Below are 23,892 nucleotides of genomic sequence, written 5' to 3' on the forward strand. Positions count from 1 at the left end.
GATCATTTGCTCTGCATAAGCCATGGTCTAAACAGACCCCACTATCAAATAAGGGTTAGGGGTTTGTTGTCCTTGGTGGTACATGTTCGTGGCTTGGCCTGTTGAATATTTTGGACAAGTAAATACTTATATTTCATATGGCCTCACCTCTAAGCCAGATAAAGGCTTAACAGCGCCACCCTGAGGTGTTCATTTTATTAAACGTTAAATATCTGGACCAGCCTGCCAAGAGCGTCTGCTAAATGAGTAAATGTACTTAACGTATGTCAGAGCCCATACTTCTTTACTTTAACATGAGTGAAAAAGTGTAGTCAGTACTTCAACTTTGACCAAAGTCTTTATAAACATGAGCGTCTGTACTTGTACTTAAGTGAAGGATGTGTGTGTGTACTTTTGCCATCTCTGCCCATCTTTTCTTTGATGACATCATCAAACGTGATCACAGCATGATCGTCTTTCCAGGGCTGCCAATTTTTCTTGCCAACCTTACAAGGTGTGGCGTGAGAGCGTGTGAACTGGTTGAACGGCGTCTCACGGCCACTGCGCGAGAGTTGGCATCCCTGGCTTTCAGCACCAGACACACTCGTTAGAGTGCACAATCCCAGATTTTAACCAGCGTTTATTCATGTTCAGATGACTCAATATTGTGTGTTGACAGCGAGGCTGTTTGTTTAAGAGGGTAAGAACCAAATGGAAAGATTATATGGCAGTCTGATTTCCTTTACAGTACACCTGATGCTAGAAACAGCCGTCACCTCAATCACTTGTTAAATAACACAAGACAACATCCCACTCAATCACAAAATGTTCCAGATCCTGAAGAGTTTGCATATGCAACATCGACCTTCCTCAGTTTCCTGATATATCAAGAACAACCTTGACATTTACACAGGACAGGACCGACAGGGCTTCATTCCACGCCACATGACAACACATTAGAGAATGCAGAATGTCGAGTGCTGCTCCCATGGTGACGAGTTTGTGAGGTTGTAACTTGGTGTAGCATAGTAGGACAGTGTGTGGGTATAGAGAGAGCATATTTGAGAGCACGAGAGAGGGAGAGAGAATGTGTGATTAGCTGATGTTTCCGCCCTTCAGTGTTTTACAAGTGATCTGTCCTAGTTTTGTCATCAGGTTCTTGTCTTGCCACTGGGCTACAAGGTCCCCGGACACCTTCAGGTCGACCTGCAAAGAACAAACACAGGTTCACCCATTGTGTCATAGAGCTACGCTGTTTGTTCTTTATTTGTTAAATACATATAAATACAAAACACATGACACACATTTGAGGGTGTGGTAGAAATGTATAAAATATAGCATATAAAAATGAAATAAGTGTTCCATATACATACATATAAAATAAGTGTAGAAGTATAGTCAAATAACTGACAGGAAGCTGTCATACCTGGAGTTTCTCCCACACTTTCTTTTTAGGGTTCAGTTTGTCGTCTGGCTTGCCCGCCTCGTACCCTTCCACGAAGACCTGTTCCCCTGGCGACGACCCCTCTGGGGGGTCAAGAGGCTCCACCTTCCTAGGTTCTCCCTCACTGAGCACAGCCAATCAAAACAGCGACAGCCACCAGCAAATCAGGATACAGTGCACAGGGATTCGACTTCGCTGAGACAGTGTATGTATGTGTGCGAGAGAGTGTGTATGGATGTGAGAGTGTGTGTGTGTTTGTTTGAGAGAGAAAGCCGACTCACATGGAGGCACAGAGCAGCATGGCTTGAGACTCTACCCCTCTCATCTTCTGGGGTTTCAGGTTGCAGAGCAGCAACACCAGCCGATCCTGCAGTGCCTCCTGGGAAACGTAGGCCACCAGCCCGCTCACCACCGTCCTGGGCTCTGCCTCCCCTACGTCGATCTTCTCCAGGTACAGCGAGTCAGCGTCTGGGTGCTGAGACATGAAAGGATACCGGTTGGGTCAGGAAACTCTCAGTGAAATCTCATGTGACAGGGCCCACATTGATCAGTATCTGCCTCCTGCCTTAAATCTTTTTGAGGTATATTTACATGATCCACCATCCTACCTTCTCCACGCTGATGATCTTCCCCACCCGGATGTCTAGTCTGGAGGGGACGAGGTCATGATCCTCCCCCCCTGCCTTGGGGTTCCCCTTGGCTGCAGCCTCTGGAGAGACACACACACACAGGAGTTCAGGGTGAGGGTGATATAGCAGTGTGAGAGAAGTGTGAGAGAGGGGTGAGACCGGTGTGAGACAGGTGTAAGAGAGACGTGAGACCGGTGTTAGACAGGTGTAAGAGAGACGTGAGACCGGTGTGAGATAGGGGTGAGACAGGCTCTGATACTGACTGGTTCTGGAAGGGTCTGGGTAGGCCGTGTTGGTGAGTTTACGGAGCTCAGGAGACTCAAACTTCTTCCTGATGGGGTCCAGCAGCTTGTTGAGGGCCACTTCCACCGAGGCCTTCAGGTCACCAGGGTGGATCAGCTGACAGGTCAGAGGTCAGCATGGGGTCACAACAAGGCATTGTGGGACAGTGAAGCATTTGGGACAAAAATGCCAGGGAAAAAAAGGTTTACTAAATAAAGGATTTCTATACTGTACCTCCGCTGCAAAGTCCTTCTCCACTTCCTCAAATACTGTGAAGACTTGATCTCCTCCAAACTTGGCATCTCTTTTAATGGAAAACTCTATTAAAAAAAAAAACACAATGACATTAGCTACACGTCACAAGATGGTTCTACGAGGGGAGAGGTGAGGCGGAGGAGAGGAAGAGGGGGGTGAAAGGTCACCTCCGTGCAGGGGGAAGAGGACGTGTTTGACGAAGGACAGGACTCCGTTGTTTTGGATGTTCCCGGGCTCACAGAAGGCCTTCTTCAGCTTCTTCTTTACATCCTCCTTCTTGTCCAACAGGTCAATCTTAGACTCCTGCAGGAACAGGACATCGTTTGTTAGTGGTAACAGAGTCAGCACAGGAAAAACTGGATGAATGTGTGGATGGGTGGATGGATGTGTGGATGGATGGACGTATGGGTGGATGGATGTGTGGATGGATGGACGTATGGGTGGATGGATGTGTGGATGGATGTGTGGATGGATGGACGTATGGGTGGATGGATGGACGTATGGGTGGATGGATGTGTGGGTGGATGGATGTGTGGATGGATGTGTGGATGGATGGACGTATGGGTGGATGGATGTGTGGATGGATGGGTGGATGGATGGAGGGTTCCTCACCTCTTCAGAGGAGCTCATTTTGCTGCCTGTCAGGCCTGGCACCATGGGGTTCATCAGATGAGCACGTTTGGCAAAGCCCAGGGAGGGTAAGTACTGCAGAGAGACAGAGAGAGAGAGTCACACAGATCAACGGTTAAAACGCATTTCAAATGATAAAACACTTCACCCACAACCCCTGCTGAACGACATCGCAAAGTGGGACGGATCAGGAGAAGGCAGATTCAAGTTCAAGGAACCTTCTCAGCCAGGGTGAAGATCTTCCGCTGGTCCACTCCCCCAAACTGGGCATCCACCTTCAGATACTCCTCATCCAGAGCCTGGGAGACACAGACACCAACAGAGTGATCCAGGTGTTCCCATCATGCATCAGGTCTAAGGCCCAGGTGGTGAGCGTGCTCGTACCTGCAGGCCGGGGTAGAGCAGGCCGCTCAGTAGAGGGTGCTCCACCTGCTTCACCACCTCCGCACCTGCCTTCTTGGCATCGTGCTCCGTCACCATGGACGACAAGCGGTACACATCCAGAGTGTACTCCCTGAGAGAGAGAGAGAGAGAGAGAGAGAGAGACAGAGACAGAGACAGAGAGAGAGAGAGAGAGAGAGAGATAGGAGATCAGCAGTGGTCGCACACGAGAATACTACTTCATTACAAGCAGATAAGTATGGTTTACAGAATTGCTCAAATAAATCTATTGAAAGTAATGTATTGTATTATCTACATGATTTAAAGTTGCAAAGTAGGTATTGATATACAAAAGTATAAGTGAAATCAATGAAGCAAACAGACTTGTTTCAATCTGAACTTTTTGCATTGTAATCTGTGCCGCTGTATCTGTGTTGTGAAGGTTAATCGTTTGGGCAGCAGGTAGAAGCAGACAAAGACAAATATATCAAACTAAGTACAGACACGTGCAAAAAACACTTATAACACTTGAATCACAGTCATTAAGCCTTTATGCTTCATACCAATGACACTGACACAGGAAACAAGTTCAGCTAATGTTACCGTGACTTCCGTCTTCTCAACAGAGGACTTGCAGTAACGGTCTTAACAGCACACCTCTTTGAATACACCTCTACTGGGAGAGCACACCACGGGCCGTTCCCAAAGCCATCGTAGCTAAAGTGTCTCTTAAAAATACGTAGCTCTTGAAAGCACAAAGATTAGCCTACTCCTTACGAGCATGTTTGGGAAAACGCACGTCAGAAATATCGATGGTTTCTGTTTTTTTTTGGCTCGATCGTTGCTACGATCCATCGTTATCGGGAAACGCAGCCCGGGCGAGTGTGTACTGCGCGTGTGTGCATGTGTGCCAGGCTGACCTGCTGAGCTGGAAGTCCGTCCCCTTGACAAACTTGAGCTTGTCCAGCGGCACCCCAATGCTCTCCAGCATGGCCTTGATCACCTGCTCGTAGTAGCACACCCGCAGCTCCAGAAGCTCCCAGGGGGCCTTCATGTTGTCCAGGAACGCATGCAGGTCTGCAAACAGGATGGTTACCTGAGGGAGAGGGAGGAGAGGGGTGAGGGAGGAGAGGGACGAGGGAGGAGAGGGACGAGGGAGGAGAGGGGTGAGGGAGGTGAGGGAGGAGAGGGGTGAGGGAGGAGAGGGGTGAGGGAGGAGAGGGGTGAGGGAGGTGAGGGAGGAGGGGTGAGAGGGGTGAGGGAGGAGAGGGGTGAGAGGGGTGAGGGAGGAGGGAGGAGAGGGTTGAGGGAGGAAAGGGGTGAGGGAGGAAAGGGGTGAGGGGGGAAAGGGGTGGGGGGTCAGGGAGGAGACGGGTGAGGGAGGAGGGAGGCCGTGACGGGTGGGGAAAACACACACACAGACAAACATTCAGACACACACACATCACATACACACACACAAACACGCAAGTGGAGACGGACACAAGCCTTGACTCTGTATGCCCACAGACAGACGAGTGTGTCATCTCCTCACCTCACAGCCAGCCTTGAGGAAGTCCGCAATCTTGGACATTGGTACAAAGTAGGCTACGTGGGGTTTCCCTGTTGTGGCTGTTCCCCAGTACACCTTCAGCTCTCTCTCCTGAAGAACCTGCTTAAGCTTATCCTCACCAAGAACCTCCTGCACATATCACAGACACCCACATGTATTAGGACAACAGTACAATGGGGGTCAGATGGCTGAGTGGTTAGGGAATTGGACTACCAATCTGAAGGTTGCCGGTGGGATTCCCGGCCGTGCGAAATGACATTGTGTCCCTGGGCAAGGCACTTCACCCTACTTGCCTCGGGGGGAATGTCCCTGTACTTACTGTAAGTCGCTCTGGATAAGTAAGATAAATAACTAAATGTAATGTAAATGTAATGTACAATAACCAGCGTAGGCCTAGTGTGTGTGTGTGTGTGTGTGTGTGTGTGTGTGTGTGTGTCACTGTGACCCACCTGCAGGTTCCTGGTGATAAGGTGAAACTTGTCATCTGGGCTGAGCTGGTCTCCCATGGTGGTCTCCCAAATGTGTAGCCTGGGGACAGTAGGAATAGATGACAACTCGTATTGAGACGTGCAATATACACACCCACGTAAAAGGAAGGAGCGCTGCTATCCGTCAACTAGCCCACGTTAGCTGACTTGCAATATGCAAAAGATCAGCACCAACTTCAGATAACTTAGCAACGAGCTACTTAACCGAATAATACTTGGTCGGTGTGAAAAATGAAGAGCAGGGTGTGAAAATAAGACTATTCAGCTCAAGCCCAAAAGTTATATACATATTGCCGTGAATGGGTTTTACTAGCTAGCTGGTTGCCATATGGGTCACAGCTAGCAAATCGAGGTTTATTGAATGAAGCATCCCAACAGCAATTGCTAGCGAGTAGTGCCTAACCAACCATGTGTCCACATTCAGGTCTTGCGGTAAAGTACTCCTACGTTTCTGCTGGTAATACACTTCATGTAATGATTTTGTTTATATGTTCAGTAGTACACGAATGGCTTCTTACCTTACCTTGCAGAAACTGGTTTTAACTGATAAATGAAAGAAGCCGGATGGACCTGTCAATGTGTTGCATCAGCGCTGATTTAGCTCGTGCTGTGATCTACTCGTACACCTTACCATCGAGTCGTGAGGGAAAAGCAATCGAGTTTAGGATTGGTTGAACTCGGTTCAACTGCCATCGTTGACCGCTTGATGGCGAACTTACACCATTGGTGTCTGGCACATACTCGGTCTATGAGTTACGAAAGTTATAACTTCACGCACGCAAGAGCAGTTCCATGCTGTTTAAAATCAATGAAATCCCCATCACACATTGAATTTTCATGGTTGATCACAATATTGTCTCCGTGGTTTTCATCCAACTGCTCTTCACGTTATTTTATGTCATAGTAGCCTAATGTGGGAAATGTTTGTCGAAGTGTGATAAAAACTCTGAAAAGCCACATTACAATATGAATTAGTATTTATTAACGAAATTCAAACACTTTAATCCTCGACATCTTGTTTAAATAACTACGTCGACGTACATAACATCACCTGCTTCACAAATATTAAAGATATTTACAAGTTTACATACAATATATACATATGCACAATCGTTTACAAGGCTAGAGTAAGTCAGAAGAGAACACGTCTCAAACACATTTATAACGACAAGATAAAAATGACACTTCACCATTAGATTATCAAGTGTATTCATTTTTTTCTTTAGGAAAGTTGGCATCGGTGTCGTTGTCTCTCAAATTACTTTCTCGAGACAGTAACATGACATGGTTTAATGAAAATAGAAACTACCTGTTCAAACACAAAACAAAACACCCCCTACAGCTTGGACACCTTGTCAACACATTTAGGAGATAACGGCATGTGTTACATATGGCACTGTATGAATATATTCCATATCTGAGTCAGATATAAAAATGCACATAGGCTTTCTGTGGCACTATAATAGATATCCAGGTATAATCATATTTTTCAATTTTCTTCACATCAACTTTCAATACAGTACACGAAACACACATGGAAACTGAACCCATTGCGGTTTATCACCATCCTCAAAATACTTTTTTTGTATCGTTTTGTGCTTCCCTTTTCGGAACAGTGTTGGGGAGATATAATAGCTTCAAGCAAAGACATGCAATAAAAGTCAGGATTTACACACAAACTGCTTCAAAACTGACTTTGATTCAAACCATTTGTCGATACACGTTTACTGACATTAGTCTCTTGAAACATACTTCATTCATTGAACATCAACAGTGTTAAATTCTTAATGAGATAAATAACCAAGCATGACGATTCAGCAACCGTACACCCACTAATATTAAAAACGAATAAATATGTAAATAAGAGTCCATGCATGTCACTAGAAAGGTGTCGTTATACCCAAGGTTGAGTCGAAGACTGGATTGTAAGGAAGACACTTTCTGTGGACACTTGTGGCTATGACAGTTTGTTAGCTAGCTTGTATTTTTAGTGGTTCATGGAGGTTCGCAGGGGAACTAAGGATAAGGTCTTGGACCAATTAATGAAATACGATTACATTTTGTGAAAACATGGGCGCCTCTACAGCGCCTAACGTTAAAACAAAAGACGTTTGACCAGCCGATGCAATGAACGGAAAGTTTAGACAGAAATCAATTGTCAGCATAAAGTTGGTAGAAATATTCAAGTTGACAAAACATCTAAGCCTCTAGGCTACTGTCCAGCTGTTGTGGTTTTGAAACCCTCCAGAGAAGTAAAGAAACACAGGTGTGATACCCTTTAAGGGTCATTCAAGTTTCTCATGACACACACACACACACACACACACACACGCACACACACACACACACACACACACACACACACACACACACACACACACACACACACACACACACACACACACACACACACACACACACACACACACACACACACACACACACACACACACACACACACACACACACACACACACACACACGCACACACACACACCCCGTGGTGGGTTAGAGTAGAGACTAAGTGCAGTATACTAGATTAAAGGCCATTCAAGTCTGTCTATTGCAGCATATCTAACAGTTCTATTTCAGAATGAAGCCCCCAAAGTTGGCAATAACCCAACAGGTACTGCTGCACCAATCACATTTCTAGGTTTTTTTGTGCAACTTCAATAAAGACTAAGGAGTCTTCATCTCAAATGTCCCAATTTCCCTCCTAACACAATGCCCTACTTTGTCTAAAAAGTAGCACACTACATAGAATAGTAGGATTCACTGGAGATTTGACCCAAAACACAATAACAACACATGGGTTAAACCGGGCCATCACACTTAAAGGCAAAACTTCAGCCAAGGAAGGTCTTGGCGTGGTCTTGGTCGTTGCCGTGGCGTTCGAGAACGTCGACGATGACCCTTGCCGTCGTCATAGAGACGGGGGTCTGAGGAGAAGGAGCTGCAGCCTTGTGATTGGACGCCTGGGTTCCCGTTAGGTTCAGTCTTTGTTGGTCCCACCTCTGGCGCACGCAGCCATCCAGCCCCCCGATTGGTCCCAGAGCTTTGCACGGCCTAAGCCAGGTTTGCCAGCTCAGTGGAGTCTGTTTCAGAGTCTGAGTTGTCCCTGTGAGAGAGCGAGAGAAAGAGCACACACACACACACACACACACACACACACACACACACGGGTCAGACTGACAGCTAAGGTCACTCGACACACGCTACTTCTTACTCAAACAAGCTCGTTGTCGCTTCAAACCTCGGTTCATATAGCTCTTACCGTTGCTCCTGCAGCAACTTGCGGTTGCCTTGCCTCCTCTCCTCGTCGATTGGATAAAAGTAAAAGATGACCAGGCCAACCATGATGAGCCCTATGGGCGCCGCGGAGACCAGCAGTTTTAGGGTTAAATGTACCGCTGCTGGTTGGGCGCAGCCTCTAGTAATGTAGCCTGCAAAACTAAAGGAGGGAGCAAAAAAAAAAAAAAAACACAAATCAATCATCTACTTAAACTATCCTCTATTGGTCCAAGGTCCAATGAACAGGATACTCAATAAGGATTTCTCCAAACAATCAATTTAAACCAGGTCAATGTTATTAAAAATGTACACCCATCATAAACTCTCATGTGATACACACCCATATAAATGGATAACTGGATCAGATAGCAAAGTTCAGGAATCTAACCCTTTGAAATGGGATTTGGCTGTAGTGAGATTTGGATTTGTCTTCTTTTGGTGTGTGTGTGTGTGACAATGGACCGTAAGATCTCTACTTTGATATTTGATGAGATTATATTGTGCAGCAGAACTCAAAAGAGGAGCGAGTGTGTGCGTTCTGAACACTTACTCTAGACTGAGCGTGGAGACGCCCAGAGAGATGCCGGACGCAAACTTAGTGAAGAAAACGTAGAAGGAGTAGAAGATGGCCTCGTGGCCGTGGGAATCTGGGTTCTGCACCTGGAAATCATCCACCACATCCGGGAGCATGGACCTAAACACACATCATCACAGGGTTCAGGCATGTGAAACACACACACACACACGTTCACTCAGATACAGAGATAAGATATCAAAAGACCAATCCAAAGAGCAGGAGATTGAGCGTGAGAGGTGCCCGTGGATGCGAGTTGTTGTCGTTGTATGATATCTACAGTGTTTTAAAGATTGTGTGTGTGTTAGACTCACCAGGGTAGTAGAAAGGCAGCCGCAACTCCCACTCCAGCAGCAAAGGACACAACGTAGCTGACCAGCAGATTGCTCTTCACACACACCACCAGGATCATGAAGGGAATCACCGACTGCCAGAGGGAAACACACACATTAGCCCAAACCATCACACACACACACACACACACAACTTCAAAAAGGTTGTCTTTCCCTGTGATTCAGCGAGCAGCCTGAGGGTGGCGCTGTATCTGATACCATAACTGTCCACATCAATCTGTGGGACAAATCTCACCGAGGTTCCAAAATACACTGCCGTCTTCTTTCCAAACTTGGTCAGGAACCACTGCCAGAAGGGAATAGCCAGGGTGGCTGCAAGCTGAAGGAGACAAATAAAATACACGAGTTAATTATGTAAAGTCTATCCAGAAGTGAAGCCAAAAACATCTGCTCTGGAAGTTGTTCAGGGTTCATGGATGCAGAGAGAAAAGCTTGTTTTATCCCTCCTCACAACCTGCTACTTTGGGGAACTTTCCAGAAAGCCAGTTTCCTGAATTCTGTTCAACCATTTAGCGTGCTGATCAAGATCAAGTTCAATAAAAGACTGTCTGCATGCAAAACACACAAGCCTTGCTTCCTTGCGGGTGCACACAATAACCCCTAACAGTTTCCTCTGAACCACAAAGCTGTCGCTGAAAACTCACCCCCCAAAAAACTGGTCAAGTCCGGATTTCACATCAATGCTAACCGGACAAACTCCCACAAACATCCACCTTGCCTTGTTGTCAAGATTCAAAGCTACAATCCAGCCCACAAACATTTTCCCCTTGAAACTCCAGCCAGGAAAAACAAAGTTCCGCCCCAACATACAAAACACGAGTCTCAGCGAGAACAGGCAAGGTTCTTTTTTTTTGCCACCCGCTGTTCTCGGACACTGTTTTCGTTTGTCCAGGTTCTATCCCCCCCGTCCCGTCCCCGTCGTCATTGTTTCATCCACTGTAGCGATGATAACAAAAGGCTCCTGTTACTCTGACCCCACCCCTGGCAGTCACACCTGGGACACAGAGCTGGGGTCAGACTGGAGGTTTGCCTCTGTTGGTTGAGGTGAGGCCGGTTTGTTGAAACTAGGGCCCATTTAAGTTCCACGGATATGGAACTTACAGTGGATCCGTTAACCAGGACAACCTCGAACCCCTAATCCGAGTTTGTCTGACTTGGCTTCAAGCAAAGTTAATTTAAGTGAGTGAAACCATTACTGTAATACCACAAGCTTGTTGGCTGTAATCCCTTGCATAGAGTAAAGGATTTGAGCGTAATCTTTCCTCACTCGCTTGGAGAAACCGGGATTTGCCAGTTCTTCTGTACAGTGAAGATTTCGCCACCAACCCTGACTCATGATGAAGACCAACATAAATTCCTGGCTGGATTTAAAGTATTAGCATAATGACCCATGACTTCTTCCTGATCTCAAAGTCCCCTCCCTCTGTCTGAATGTAGTCTTAAAAGGGAGCATGAGGAGGAGAGGGTAAGAAAGAAAGCCATTTTTCGTAGACGTGTATTACTGGTGACTGACAGAGAAAGGGGGGGGTGACCATGGGAATGGGCTGGCATTTAGAAAGGCAAAGAGCCCGCTCACAGATCACAGCCACCATCAGTCTGAACGAGACGTGAGCTCTCGCTGGTAGCGGCCAGCTCCTGAGCAAACAGGAGATTTACGCCCTCTCACGGAGCGAGCGCTCTTTTGTGACTGAGCTGAGGTATGGCAGGTCAAGATCGGACTTGTGAAAAAGACTTGACTCGATGGTAAAAAGGTGTCTCATAAAGAACTGGTTGTATAAGAAACATTGGATGGCCCTGTGTGTGTGTCCTCACCATAATGACAAGCAGAATGTTCTGGAAGTCGTTTCTGAAGCCCAGGGTGTAGCAGCAAAACAGGGCGAAATTCCCTTCCAGTAGCTGCAGAAAGAAGCAAACAATTTTTTTCAGGAAAAACTCACACACACCCAACCCTCAGGTCTACTGACACAGGGAGCGGCTTAGCCTAAAACACACTAAAGGAGCTGTAGCAGACCTAGCACGCACACACACGGAGTAAAGTGGTAGCCACCGCAAGTTGAAAGCTCAGCCAGTGTATATAGCTGCGCTACGGTTTACTTTATTATTGTAGTTAACGGCATTACTGTGAGAAAACCCCCTGAGGTTTTGGCACACGAGTTCCACTCACCATGAAGGCCAGAGAGGTAAACAGGAAGCCCATCACCAGCTTGGCGTAGGGACCATGGCCCATCACCAGCCTGATGCCCTGGAAAAAGGACATAGGCTCCGACCTGGGACGACACGAGTCTGGAGGAGAGAAAGAGAGAGAGAGAGAAAGTGTAAAAAAAACAACTCTCTGGAGTTCCCATATGCCATTGGCTGTTTCCTACCATCTCTAAACCCTCTGAGTAGGCTGGTGTGAAGCCCTTTTCATCCCCAGGTCTGCCCAGCTCAGGAAGGACAGACAGATCAAGATCTTACCTTTCTTCTCTCTCACTCCGAAGAACAGCACGATGGCACACAGGACGTAGATGCCACAGATGATGCCAGAAGCGATCATGTAGGCGGTTTTCTACAGCGAGAAGACAGAAGACAAAAGACAGACAGCAAGGTCAGCGATACAGGATCTCAAAAGACCGCAAACGAGCACGCGTGCGCATGTGCGCCTCTAAGAGATGGAGAGAAAGAGTGGAGTGCGTGTGTGTCCTACCGTGTGGTCCAGAGAGATGACAGGGTGAGTCACGTTGACCTCTGACCCCGTCAGAAGGGAGGTGGCGTTGGAATCGCTTCCGTTTAGGGTGACATTACCAAGTGCGGAGACGCAGGGCGGGTTAGCCATGCCCACGATCTGCCCCTGGATGGCTGTACCAATCACAGTGCCCAGAACCTCCACAGTCATCCCTGATTGGACGAAAAGCAGGAAAATCTATCAAACCTAAAAACACCCTTTTTTTTAAATCATTTTTGTTCACATTTCATGGCCAGTGCAGTCAAATTCTAGCCCTTCCCCCCTTCATGCAAAAACATCCATTGCATCCCAGTGTCGAACGTGCCATCCTAATAAAGTTGGGTGAGTTTGGATGGGGGCGGGGCTTACGGTATGCCGTGGCGGAGTCCCTCTCCTTCTGTTCGTCGCTGATGAACATGGTGAGGGCCGAGTAGGGAACGTGGAAACACTGCAGGAAAACACCAGGGGAACAGGGTGAGGACAGACCCCATGTACAGCTGGTGGGGCATCTGCACTGCGTACGGAGTGTGCTACTCACAGTCTGCATGGTCTGGAAGAGGCAGTAGAACACCAGGTACCAGATGACCTTGCCATCTTCAAACGGAGGCACGTACCAGATGAGAAAGTAGCACAGGACAGCCAGAGGGGTGGAGAACAGGATCCTGGAAAGGAGGGAGGGAGGGGTCAGTCTGTGAAACCGTGAGGGCACTTAACTACGAGAGCAAGCAACTACGCAGAACAACAACAACAACAACAACAACATCATCATCAACGTGTTTGGCTTCACTCCTGGCAAGAGATGATTTATTAATGATGAAGTTCACTAAGGTGCCTTTGTCTGCGTCGTCACCCTGGGTCACCCTCCTGATCACCAACTCACTGAGTGATTTGGCTCATTTCGACTTTGTGCCAGACAACCACTGCAGCGGGCCAAAACGGGGACAGCAATTATTATTTTCCTTCCAGGGAGCCAAAAGCGGCCTCAAACAGCAGCGAACTGCCTGTTCTGGACCAGGACTAGAACATCTTTGTCATTGTCTCTCCCTCTCTCTCTCTCTGTCTCCTTGTCATTGTCTCCCTCTCCTTGCTCAAGTCTAAGGAATGCTGCTTCACAGGAGCAGTTTCAGCCTCCATCTAAGGAGGGTATGCTCATGATGATACAGGTTTAGTTGCTGTGAAAGGAAAGCATGTGTCGGGAGTTATGCAAAAGTGCTCCTGTCTAGATGACGCATGACAGTCCGACATTCCTTTTTGACTGAAGCACTTTCTCCACCAGGACAGTCCCGCCTTAACTATCCCCCCCCTCAAACCCAAATGCAACACAGCCATCACAGGAACAAGACGTGTATACTAAATTTAGTATACTAAATTCAACTCATTTCTAAACTTGAGAATGTCTTTGGTCACTTCCTGTTCCGATACTATCCCCAAACGCCACCCACAAAAAAGGAAGAGGAGTGTTCTTTCCCAGACAGGAAACAGCCACTATGCTGCCAGTTATTGGTGAAACAGGAAGAAATATCAGCCGATCTTGCGGAACCCCCCAGATCAGGATATGATGTCATAAAATGACATCACCCGTACCTCTGAAGATCACTACACATGGCTTCTTATTAGCTCACTCCACAAAGACTGATTTACTGGCATCATGGAAAAAAACTAATGACTCCAAGAACCTCTGCTGTACAGCTCAATCAGATCGTCATGACGATGTTGCTGCGTTGCTGTGCTTTTGATCGCCTTCATTTGCAGTTGCTTTGACAACTAGCCCCCTTACAACAGAGCTGCTTTGATCTAACGGTATCAAGGATACGAGAAAGAAGAGAGGGGGAGAGGGAGAGAAAGAGAGGAGGGGAGGGAGAGAAAGAGAGGGGAAGGGAGAGAGAAAGAGAGGGGAAGGGAGAGAGGGGAGGGAGAGAGAAAGAGAGGGGAAGGGGAGAAAGAGAGGAGGGGAGGGAGAGAAAGGAGGGGAGGGAGAGAAAGAGAGGGGAAGGAGAGAAAGAGAGGGGAAGGGAGAGAAAGAGAGGGGAAGGGGAGAAAGAGAGGAGGGGAGGGAGAGAAAGGAGGGGAGGGAGAGAAAGAGAGGGGAAGGGGAGAAAGAGAGGAGGGGAGGGAGAGAAAGGAGGGGAGGGAGAGAAAGGAGGGGAGGGAGAGAAAGAGAGGGGAAGGGAGAGAGAAAGAGAGGAGGAGAGGGAGAGAAAGAGAGGAGGGAAGGGAGAGAAAGAGAGGGGAAGGGAGAGAGAAAGAGAGGAGGGGAGGGAGAGAAAGAGAGGGGAAGGGAGAGAGAAAGAGAGGAGGGGAGGGAGAGAAAGAGAGGGGAAGGGAGAGAGAAAGAGAGGAGGGGAGGGAGAGAAAGAGAGGGGAAGGGAGAGAGAAAGAGAGGAGGGAAGGGAGAGAAAGAGAGGGGAAGGGAGAGAGAAAGAGAGGAGGGGAGGGAGAGAAAGAGAGGGGAAGGGAGAGAAGCGTGAGACGACTGCTGGCTTCCTCCTGCGAATGAGGTGACTTTGGGGGAGGGTTGGGGGGGGGAGCGATCCGGGGGCCAGAAGGTGTCACGGTGGCATGTTCCCACGGACCCTGGCGTGCTTTGATTCGAGCGAGGCTTCAGGAGTGCTGCAGCCATGCCCATATGAACACATGGTTGGTCCAACACCGGTCACCTCAGCGCATCCAGTTATGATCAGACTTTAAACCTTTTGTCTCATGTCAACGGGCAAACACGCACTCACGCCCAGGTTCCATAGAAGAGAACACACGCATTACGTAAAGGTTGCGTGTATGTGTGCGGGCCTAACTTCACTTTGCCAAATACAGACTGCTATCTGACGTGCTGCCCGCCCTTCTGCCAGCCCTGCCCTAAGCCATCACAGCTCTGCTAGGCAACCCTGTAGCACCGCACTGAGACTGTAAACCAGCATGTGACTGACGAGGCCCAGCCTGGAATATCGTATTACAGCGTCCTCTAAAATAGCTATGCTAACTAGTAGCCTACTTGAAAATAATAATTAAAAAAAAACAGGGCATGTTGTAACAGGTTGAGAGAGAGAGAGAGAGAGAGAGAGAGAGAGAGAGAGAGAGAGAGAGAGACAGAGAGAGAGAGAGAGACAGAGACAGAGAGAGAGAGAGAGAGAGAGAGAGAGAGAGAGAGAGAGAGAGAGACAGAGACAGAGACAGAGACAGAGACAGAGACAGAGACAGAGACAGAGACAGAGACAGAGACAGAGACAGAGACAGAGACAGAGACAGAGACAGAGACAGAGACAGAGACAGAGACAGAGAGAGAGAGAGAGAGAGAGAGAGAGAGAGAGAGATGGGAGTAAAAAGGTGGATTTCAATGGATCAGTGCATATCTCCAGTTATCCCTCCTATTTTCAAGATTGAATAGGAAATGGGAGTTTGACGGGGGAAAAAATATATAGTAAAAGATAAGATCTTTTAATGGGCCTTGGAAACTATGAAAGCAGATAGCATGATAGCGTCCAGTTTGTCCTCCAATGCACACATTGTGGTCACAAAAATACACAACCTGGGAACAATGCAAATCCAGCCTATATTTGTGCCATCTTAAGCCTAGCCTGTATACCTCTTCAGACGCTAATATGCATCATGTAACAATGTCTTACAACCCCATTGATAAGCTAAGTCAGTTTATTAAAAAATTAATTAATTAAGGAGTGAATGTGGCTGGTGTGATAAACCTGGAAAACCTGACAAGAGTAGACTCATGCAAATTCAATGAACGTGTTATTTCTTTAAGATAACCATTTATATCCAAAGCAATACATGCAAAAAGAATGAACCACCCAAAAAAAAAAAAACACAGACTATTAGTATTACTACCGGTAGTTACTCAAAGCAACAGGCAAGCTTTTTCTCACCACCACTACACATCTCTTGAACTATAGTAACCTCTCAGATTCCTCAGTCAGCCTTCAAAAATGTCTATACAGTCACGCAGCCGCTCTGCCATTGGCTGCAGCAGGTGGTGTGTTGTGGGCTGGACCAATGGGGGCCTCTCTTCCTCCACCCCTCCCCCCACCCTTAGGCATCCCCAAAACACGTTAGACTGGAATCTGAAACAAGCCGCCCCCTTTCCTTCATATTCTGCCTGCACAAGTAGAATTAAGATATCAAGTTGATATCACTTAATTTCATAAGTCAGATCTTGATTACATTCGGATCTAGATACGCTAAAGGCTGAAAGCATAGCACAATAAGAAGATGCTGTTGTTAAATCAGGACAGTCGACCATAGCTGCACTATTGACAGAAACTCTGCCAATAGATTATTAATACACACCACAACGTTTGTTCAAAAGCTCCCATCCTACCTCCAGACTTCCTGGAGGAATTTTCAGACAATGTGCTCGATTGACGGTTTTGCTAGTTGTTAAATCTCATACAGTAAGGTGCTTTGTGTGATGAAACGGGCCACACAATACCAGGAAAAGGAAAAAACACCCACTGGTCAAAGCATTTCCTCCATTACGTCTCCCCGCTTGGATGTGACATTAAAAGCACATCCACTGAGAGCGGAATCAATAATTCAGCTCATTTAGGTGTGCGCTCACTGTAATTGTCCACAGGGAAACGAATAAAGGAACTGATCATGCCAGAACCACCAGGGGTCCTTGTGCTGCCATGGTTTATACCCACCCTCCCTCCCCTGTCACCCTCCCTCCCCCTGTCACCCTCCCTCCCCCTGTCACCCTCCCTCCCTGTCACCCTCCCTCCCCCTGTCACCCTCCCTCCCCCTGTCACGCTCCCTCCCTGTCACCCTCCCTCCCCCTGTCACCCTCCCTCCCCCTGTCACCCTCCCTCCCCCAGTCACCCTCCCTCCCCCTGTCACCCTCCCTCCCCGTCACCCTCCCTCCCCCTGTCACCCTCCCTCCCCCTGTCACCCTCCCTCCCCCTGTCACCCTCCCTCCCTGTCACCCTCCCTCCCCCTGTCACCCTCCCTCCCTGTCACCCTCCCTCCCCCTGTCACCCTCCCTCCCCCTGTCACCCTCCCTCCCCCTGTCACCCTCCCTCACCCTGTCACCCTCCCTCCCCCTGTCACCCTCCCTCCCTGTCACCCTCCCTCCCCCTGTCACCCTCCCTCCCCCTGTCACCCTCCCTCCCCCTGTCACCCTCCCTCCCCCAGTCACCCTCCCTCCCCCAGTCACCCTCCCTCCCCCAGTCACCCTCCCTCCCCCTGTCACCCTCCCTCCCCCTGTCACCCTCCCTCCCCCTGTCACCCTCCCTCCCCCTGTCACCCTCCCCCTGTCACCCTCCCTCCCCCTGTCACCCTCCCTCCCCCTGTCACACTCCCTCCCCCTGTCACCCTCCCTCCCCGTCACCCTCCCTCCCTGTCACCCTCCCTCCCCCTGTCACCCTCCCCCTGTCACCCTCCCTCCCCCTGTCACCCTCCCTCCCCCTGTCACCCTCCCTCCCCCTGTCACCCTCCCTCCCCGTCACCCTCCCTCCCCGTCACCCTCCCTCCCCGTCACCCTCCCTCCCCCAGTCACCCTCCCTCCCCCAGTCACCCTCCCTCCCCCAGTCACCCTCCCTCCCCCAGTCACCCTCCCTCCCCCTGTCACCCTCCCTCCCCCTGTCACCCTCCCTCCCCCTGTCACCCTCCCTCCCCCTGTCACCCTCCCTCCCCCTGTCACCCTCCCTCCCTGTCACTGTGCACATTCCATGGTCCTTCCCCCCCCCCCCCCCCCCCCCCTACTCTGTTCTAGATACCACTACCTTCAACCACAAATATTTTAATATGCAAACACACACACACACACACACACACACCTTTCCCAGCCTTCTCACCCTCCCTCGACCTGACACAAGCCGAGTCAGCATCTGGTTTGTACACAATCACCCCTAGTTTCTTCTCCTTCCTGTCCATCTCCACCTCAGGTTTCCCAGAAGGTCTGGCAGGGAGCAGAGGGCGTGAGTCCTTCGTCTCTGAGTACAGCCTCTGTGGAAGGTACACCAGCCACTTACGCAACTCCCCAAACCCCCTGTGCTGTACCTCACTCACAGAGGGTGCCGCTGACGCCCCTACAGCCCGGCCAGCAGGACCGGCTGGGTGGGAAGCTTGCTTACCATAGCTCGTGGCTGACAGGGTCAACTGCCAACTGAAACGCGTCTCATTTGTAAACGCGTAGAAAACGGAATGATTAGGATTAAGTCGAGTGCCTGTCTTGTCTTGGGTTGTCTTGTCTTCAGAATTTCAGTGCCCAGTCTGACCTTGTGTTGTTCTGTGTACCTGACAAATAAAAGACTTGAACTTGAGTGCTCCATTGGCGAAGCAAATTCCAAGCCATTTGGTCGGTGGCGTTGGTGGACGATTGAGTAAAGAGATGCAGAGAGAGGTGTGTGTGAGGGTCGCTAGGTGACTGGGTCATCGGCCGTGACAAGCAATCCTTTGCAGCATCGAGATTTTGTCCTTCTCACTTCCAGGGACACGAAGAATGAGGCTGTGCGAGGCTGTCGATCTGGGGACTGTGTTTGGAAACATGAACACGTGTTGCCCCACCCAGCCACAGTATATGAATGGTTTCCGCAGAGGTCAGAGGTCAAAAGAACGATTGCCTCAACACAGACTGGAGGGGGGGGTTACGTGAAGCCCACATAACGACAATCCTTCTTAATCTCATTTTGGACAAAAAATGAAAAAAGTGTGTTTTTAATCCAGAGAAGCAATAACAGAAACTTTATAGTCTTCCATTTGAGCACGAAGGCAATACTGGGGGCGCGGTGCAGCGATAATTGCATCGGCAGTGAACTATAATAGCCCTACGCACCCAACCCTCCGCTTCGAGTCACACCACCAGACTCCACCCCACTTGAGCTGTGAGTCACTCAATGAAACCTTCATGCTTTAACTGCGACCAAACTTTTGGGAAGCTAAGCTAACCGCTGTTAGCTGACAGGGGGGGGGGGGGGGTCAGATGGCTGAACGGTTATGGAATCGGACTATTAATCGGAAGGTTGCCCGGTTTGATTCCAGGCCGTGCCAAATGACATTATGTCCTTCGGCAAGACATTTCACCCTACTTTCCTCGGGGGGGGGGGGAAAGTCCCTGTACTTACTATAAGTCGCTCTGGATAACAGCGTCTGCTAAATGACTAAAGACGTGGACCTACCAGGGTAGCATGCGTCCGAAGCGAGTCCAGGGGCTCCGGGAGACCAGGAAGCCCACCGTGGGGTCCGTCACCGCGTCCCAGGCCCGGCCCACAAACAGGATGATGGAGGCATAGAAGGGATCCAGCTGAGGGGGACAAACACAACCACACGTGTTTAAGACCTGGTCGGGTCAGTCAACAATGACCTAGTGTTTGGTTGAAATCATGTGGCCTGATCATTTCTGGTGATGCCCTTGTCCTAGTCATCAGCTCGTCCACGTAGAATACCACACATAGAAACACGAAGCCACGAGCACAATCCCGCTTTCGGAGAATGAATTTGCAACACTGATATCACCGAGACTGTGGCTGATGTGGTTGGGAGTCAGATGGCTGAGCGGTTAGGTAATCGGGCTAGTAATCAGAAGGTCGCTGGTTCGATTCCCGGCCGTGCAAAATGATGTGTCCTTGGGTAAGGCACTTCACCCTACTTGCCTCGGGGGGAATGTCCCTGCACTTACTGTAAGTCACTCTGGATAAGATCATCTGCTAAATGACTAAATGTAAATGATGTTCAGATAGCTAAAAAGAGATAAAATCCAAGCTCTTAAGAGTCGGCAGCCTACATAATATATAAACCCATATCCTTCAACGCAAAACAGACAGACATTTGATTCTGTTCAAAAAAAGATCACATGATTATACATCTGTATAACGGTTAAAGACTCCAGCAGAGGTGACACAGCAAAATCCCACAGCGGACAAATGAGTTTAAACTGTCCGACTATGGTCCTGGCCTGTGGCCCCACGCTGTGCCGGCTGGATGACTCCTAATCACTGATCTTAGCAACAGAACAAAGCCGGGCCTGGGAAGCTGTCCACTTGCGCACCATCTTACAAGATAAACGTCAAAACCCATTAAAGCCAGACCCTAGGCCTCCACTCTCATCTGCCCGGGTCGGGATAAGCCTCAGTTAGCTTTCTGGCGATACAGTGGCCCCCCCACAGAGTTAATTACACACACAAAAAAAAAGGAAAATAAATGTTTCAACCTCTTCATTTTCCTGAACAATGGTTCCATTCTTGGCGAGCAATGGAGTCACTCAGCACACAGTTCCTGTGTGTGTGTGTGTGTGTGTGTGTGTGTGTGTGTGAGTGTGTGGCGAGAGGAGGAGGGATCATTCAATGCCCAGTGCCCAAGAACCATGCATACCAGCCAACACATCATAAATGCCGATGTGCAGGTCACACTGCTATGGGGTCTTCTGGATATGTGCAAGGTTCTATCAGGTCTTAAAGTAATGGTGGTCAGGTGGTGCCCAACAGAAGGGCTGTGAGGGTTTGAAACGGGACCAGGCCGATGACTAACCTGGGCCACGTCCAGAAGGTAGATCTGCAGGAAGAAGCCGAGAGCGCATCCTGTGATCTGGTAGGGGGCTCCGCCTACAGCGTAGCACAACTTGTTGCACACCGACAACCGATTCTTCTTCTCGTGCTGGGAATGAAGGAGAACATTTACATTTAGTCATTTAGCAGACGCTCTTATCCAGAGCGACTTACAGTAAGTACAGGGACATTTCCCCCCGAGGCAAGTAGGGTGAAGTGCCTTGCCCAAGGACACAACGTCATTTGGCACGGCCAGGAATCGAACTGGCAACCTTCTGATTACTAGCCCGATTCCCTAACCGCTCAGCCATCTGACCCTCACAGAACGGCAGGGAAAGGGTCAACTTCTGTCTTATCCAGGAACATGTGATATCGTTAAAAACCCCATCTGGTAGAACTTTGGAGGTTCGGTTTGCGAAGGCTGATCCGTTTTCAGTCTGGGGCCTTTTTGCGGGCTAGCTAATAGCTGGAGGCATTTTACTCCATCCGCAGGCTTACCCCAGTTCTTGAAATGACTACTCTGAAACCACATCTCACATTTGCTAGCCTGTGCTGACCTAAATCTACACAGAGGGTTCTCACCTCAGTCTCCTAAAAACAACATGAAGCAATGTAGAGAAATAGAGAAACTGAGAAAAAAGACAGGTTTCATAGAAAAGAACAGGTCAGTCCTGTTCCTGTGCCCTTAAAACCACAATCAGAAATGGCTTCAAACCAGCACAGGCTATTGATAATGAATATTGATTAAGCTACTGATTATCTCTGTCAGCAAAGCAAGCCCATGCCAGGGCCAAGGTTACCACAGAACAATCACTGCCTGTCCTCTAGCAGAGCAGTTACACACACACACACACACCTGTTGGCCGGAGAAGCTCTCACTTGGCTGTTGCTTTCCCTCACAGGTACGGCTTGTAACTGACAGTTGGAGAACCCAAGCCAGCATACCAGCCAATGGGTGGTCAGGAGCAAACACTGCCACCTTCCCTCCACGGCCAGTGGAGGATTGTCTGTTGTTTTCCGACAGACAACAGATCAGACTCTCTCTTAGGGTACACGTTTAATCCTAGAGGTGGATGAATAAAGGATAAAGTACTAACTAACGGCTACAGAACGATGGCGTTCGGACCTAGGTTACGCTGAGTGTTGAAGCTAAAGACCAAGGCTGGTGTCTCACATACTGATGGAGATGCATGACATCTATATGATTATCACATCAGGTGATGACAGGACACACCGCCTTCACTTGGTCTAATGATACGACCCACTGTTCCCTGAACGTTTGTTCGACATGAAACACGATCCCCTTTACAACCCTGGTAGATAAGGATATATTCAATGTACAGATTAACCTAGACAATAGTAAACCCTGGTCTGTGGTATAACCCTAGTCATAGGGAAGGTTGGAAGAGCGGTTTGGACGAGGACAATGTAAAGCATTTCTTCCGTATACTGGTAGCTAAAAAACGTAAGTCAATGGCAAGAAAATGGTGTCTGTCAAGCTTGACTTGTCAGGCAGCTGATCCAGGGTGAGCAATAAATAAGGTGACAGGGAGATTTTCCACTCCTATATTCACCTTTCAAACACCCTCTTTCCAAAACGTCGCCCCCTAAAGAATAGGACACCAACTCAAGCTGTCGTCCCATATAGCCTTGTCTAAAAATAAATAAGCCCCACGTGCCTTTTTACATATAAGAAACTAATATGTGCTTCAGTGATTAAGACTTACTGAATTTATGACCCAAGAGAAAATCTATAATGTTTTTATATTTAGTTATTGATTATCAAAATTGAAAGGGAAACTGATAGATTACACTTTTTAGCTCACTATGGCGCTCGTGCCGCCGCCTGAATGACACGTTGCTCTACCGGCAACACAAGCATCCCCAACCGGATAATTTTTTTTTTTTTTTTGTATACTCACATACACACAAAGAAAATAAAAATACAATGCCATAAAAAATACAATTTCACTGAGAATTTGTAATCCATGTAAAAAAAAAAACGTATGTATGAAGTTAATGTGAAAAAACGATTAAATGACAGGGCGGGGTAAAAGCCAATCATGAATGTTACAGCGTTAATATCATTGAAAAAAAGATGATATGTCGCACATAAACGATGTGCTACAACAACATAGAACGCTACTCATTTGTTGCTGTTGTTGTTTTGGAAATGAATCCTTGGTTGGAGAAGAGTTATTTAGAGCTATAGTATATCAGCTAACGTTGCCAGTCCACTCCATGCATTTGCTTTCTCTACCCCATTTCAGTGGGTCTTTTACGATCTACTACTACCACCCCCAGTAGCCTACACACGCCCACGAGATGTAAACTCGCCGGTTCCATGACACGTTCTCCATTCAGTATTTACTTTCACACGTTTCCCCCCTGTAATATCATGGTAGATCAAATGCAACAATATTTTAATTCATTGAGAGCAAAATGAATAAAGAATGAATGAACGTACCTTGCCGGCTAGTTTAATGCCATCTGGAATGCCGGGTTTGCTCAGCAGACTCGCGTTGGAATAGTGCTCCGCTCCTTCTCCTTTGGCCATATCAGTAAACAAATAAATAGTTTCAGAAAATGCTTTCAAACCGAAATAATAATCTTCGACAGGAGATCCGCGCAACACACACTAAATGTCTCTACTGACGCTGAGAGAACTGCCATTCAAAGATGTACTTGGACTCGATCCCGCCCCTTTTTAACGGACCATCATCTCCAATCGCTTACCACGCCCTTCTGGGCGGGCTTGACTTGGCTAGAACAACGGACAGCACGGTAAAGTTTATTTTGAAATTGAATAGCGTACAAACATTGCTGCTAGAAGTATGTGTG

At 48.3% G+C, this 23,892-nt stretch overlaps 2 protein-coding genes across 3 annotated transcripts; both read right to left on the bottom strand.

Annotated features, from left to right (window-relative positions):
• Positions 1-602: 602 nt before the first annotated feature.
• On the bottom strand, positions 603-6,287 carry yars1 (tyrosyl-tRNA synthetase 1). 2 transcript variants are annotated; one of them, XM_084697148.1, is made up of 14 exons: positions 6,159-6,287; positions 5,602-5,680; positions 5,135-5,281; positions 4,521-4,696; positions 3,604-3,733; positions 3,438-3,518; positions 3,202-3,294; positions 2,757-2,892; positions 2,569-2,654; positions 2,316-2,451; positions 2,032-2,132; positions 1,705-1,898; positions 1,406-1,547; positions 603-1,185 (listed from the first exon to the last, which is right to left on the bottom strand). In XM_084697148.1, the coding sequence occupies exons 2-14, from the start codon at positions 5,656-5,658 to the stop codon at positions 1,075-1,077; spliced, it is 1,590 nt and encodes a 529-aa protein (XP_084553274.1). In that variant the 5' UTR covers positions 5,659-5,680; positions 6,159-6,287; the 3' UTR covers positions 603-1,074. The 2 variants fall into 2 exon arrangements, with proteins under 2 accessions (XP_084553274.1, XP_084553275.1); XM_084697149.1 differs by having other exon boundaries at positions 6,164-6,266.
• A 312-nt stretch (positions 6,288-6,599) lies between these two features.
• On the bottom strand, positions 6,600-23,765 carry mfsd2ab (MFSD2 lysolipid transporter A, lysophospholipid b). Its single transcript, XM_084696746.1, has 14 exons — positions 23,519-23,765; positions 21,035-21,160; positions 19,687-19,811; positions 13,101-13,224; positions 12,932-13,010; positions 12,545-12,735; positions 12,316-12,406; positions 12,023-12,141; positions 11,671-11,754; positions 10,094-10,177; positions 9,820-9,932; positions 9,482-9,625; positions 8,915-9,091; positions 6,600-8,758 (listed from the first exon to the last, which is right to left on the bottom strand). The coding sequence occupies exons 1-14, from the start codon at positions 23,606-23,608 to the stop codon at positions 8,707-8,709; spliced, it is 1,599 nt and encodes a 532-aa protein (XP_084552872.1). The 5' UTR covers positions 23,609-23,765; the 3' UTR covers positions 6,600-8,706.
• Between the last annotated feature and the right edge of the window lie 127 nt (positions 23,766-23,892).

This window comes from Hypomesus nipponensis, chromosome 4, assembly GCF_054491055.1.
Source record: "Hypomesus nipponensis isolate SF chromosome 4, ASM5449105v1, whole genome shotgun sequence".
In the NCBI taxonomy this organism is placed as follows: Eukaryota; Metazoa; Chordata; class Actinopteri; order Osmeriformes; family Osmeridae; genus Hypomesus; species Hypomesus nipponensis.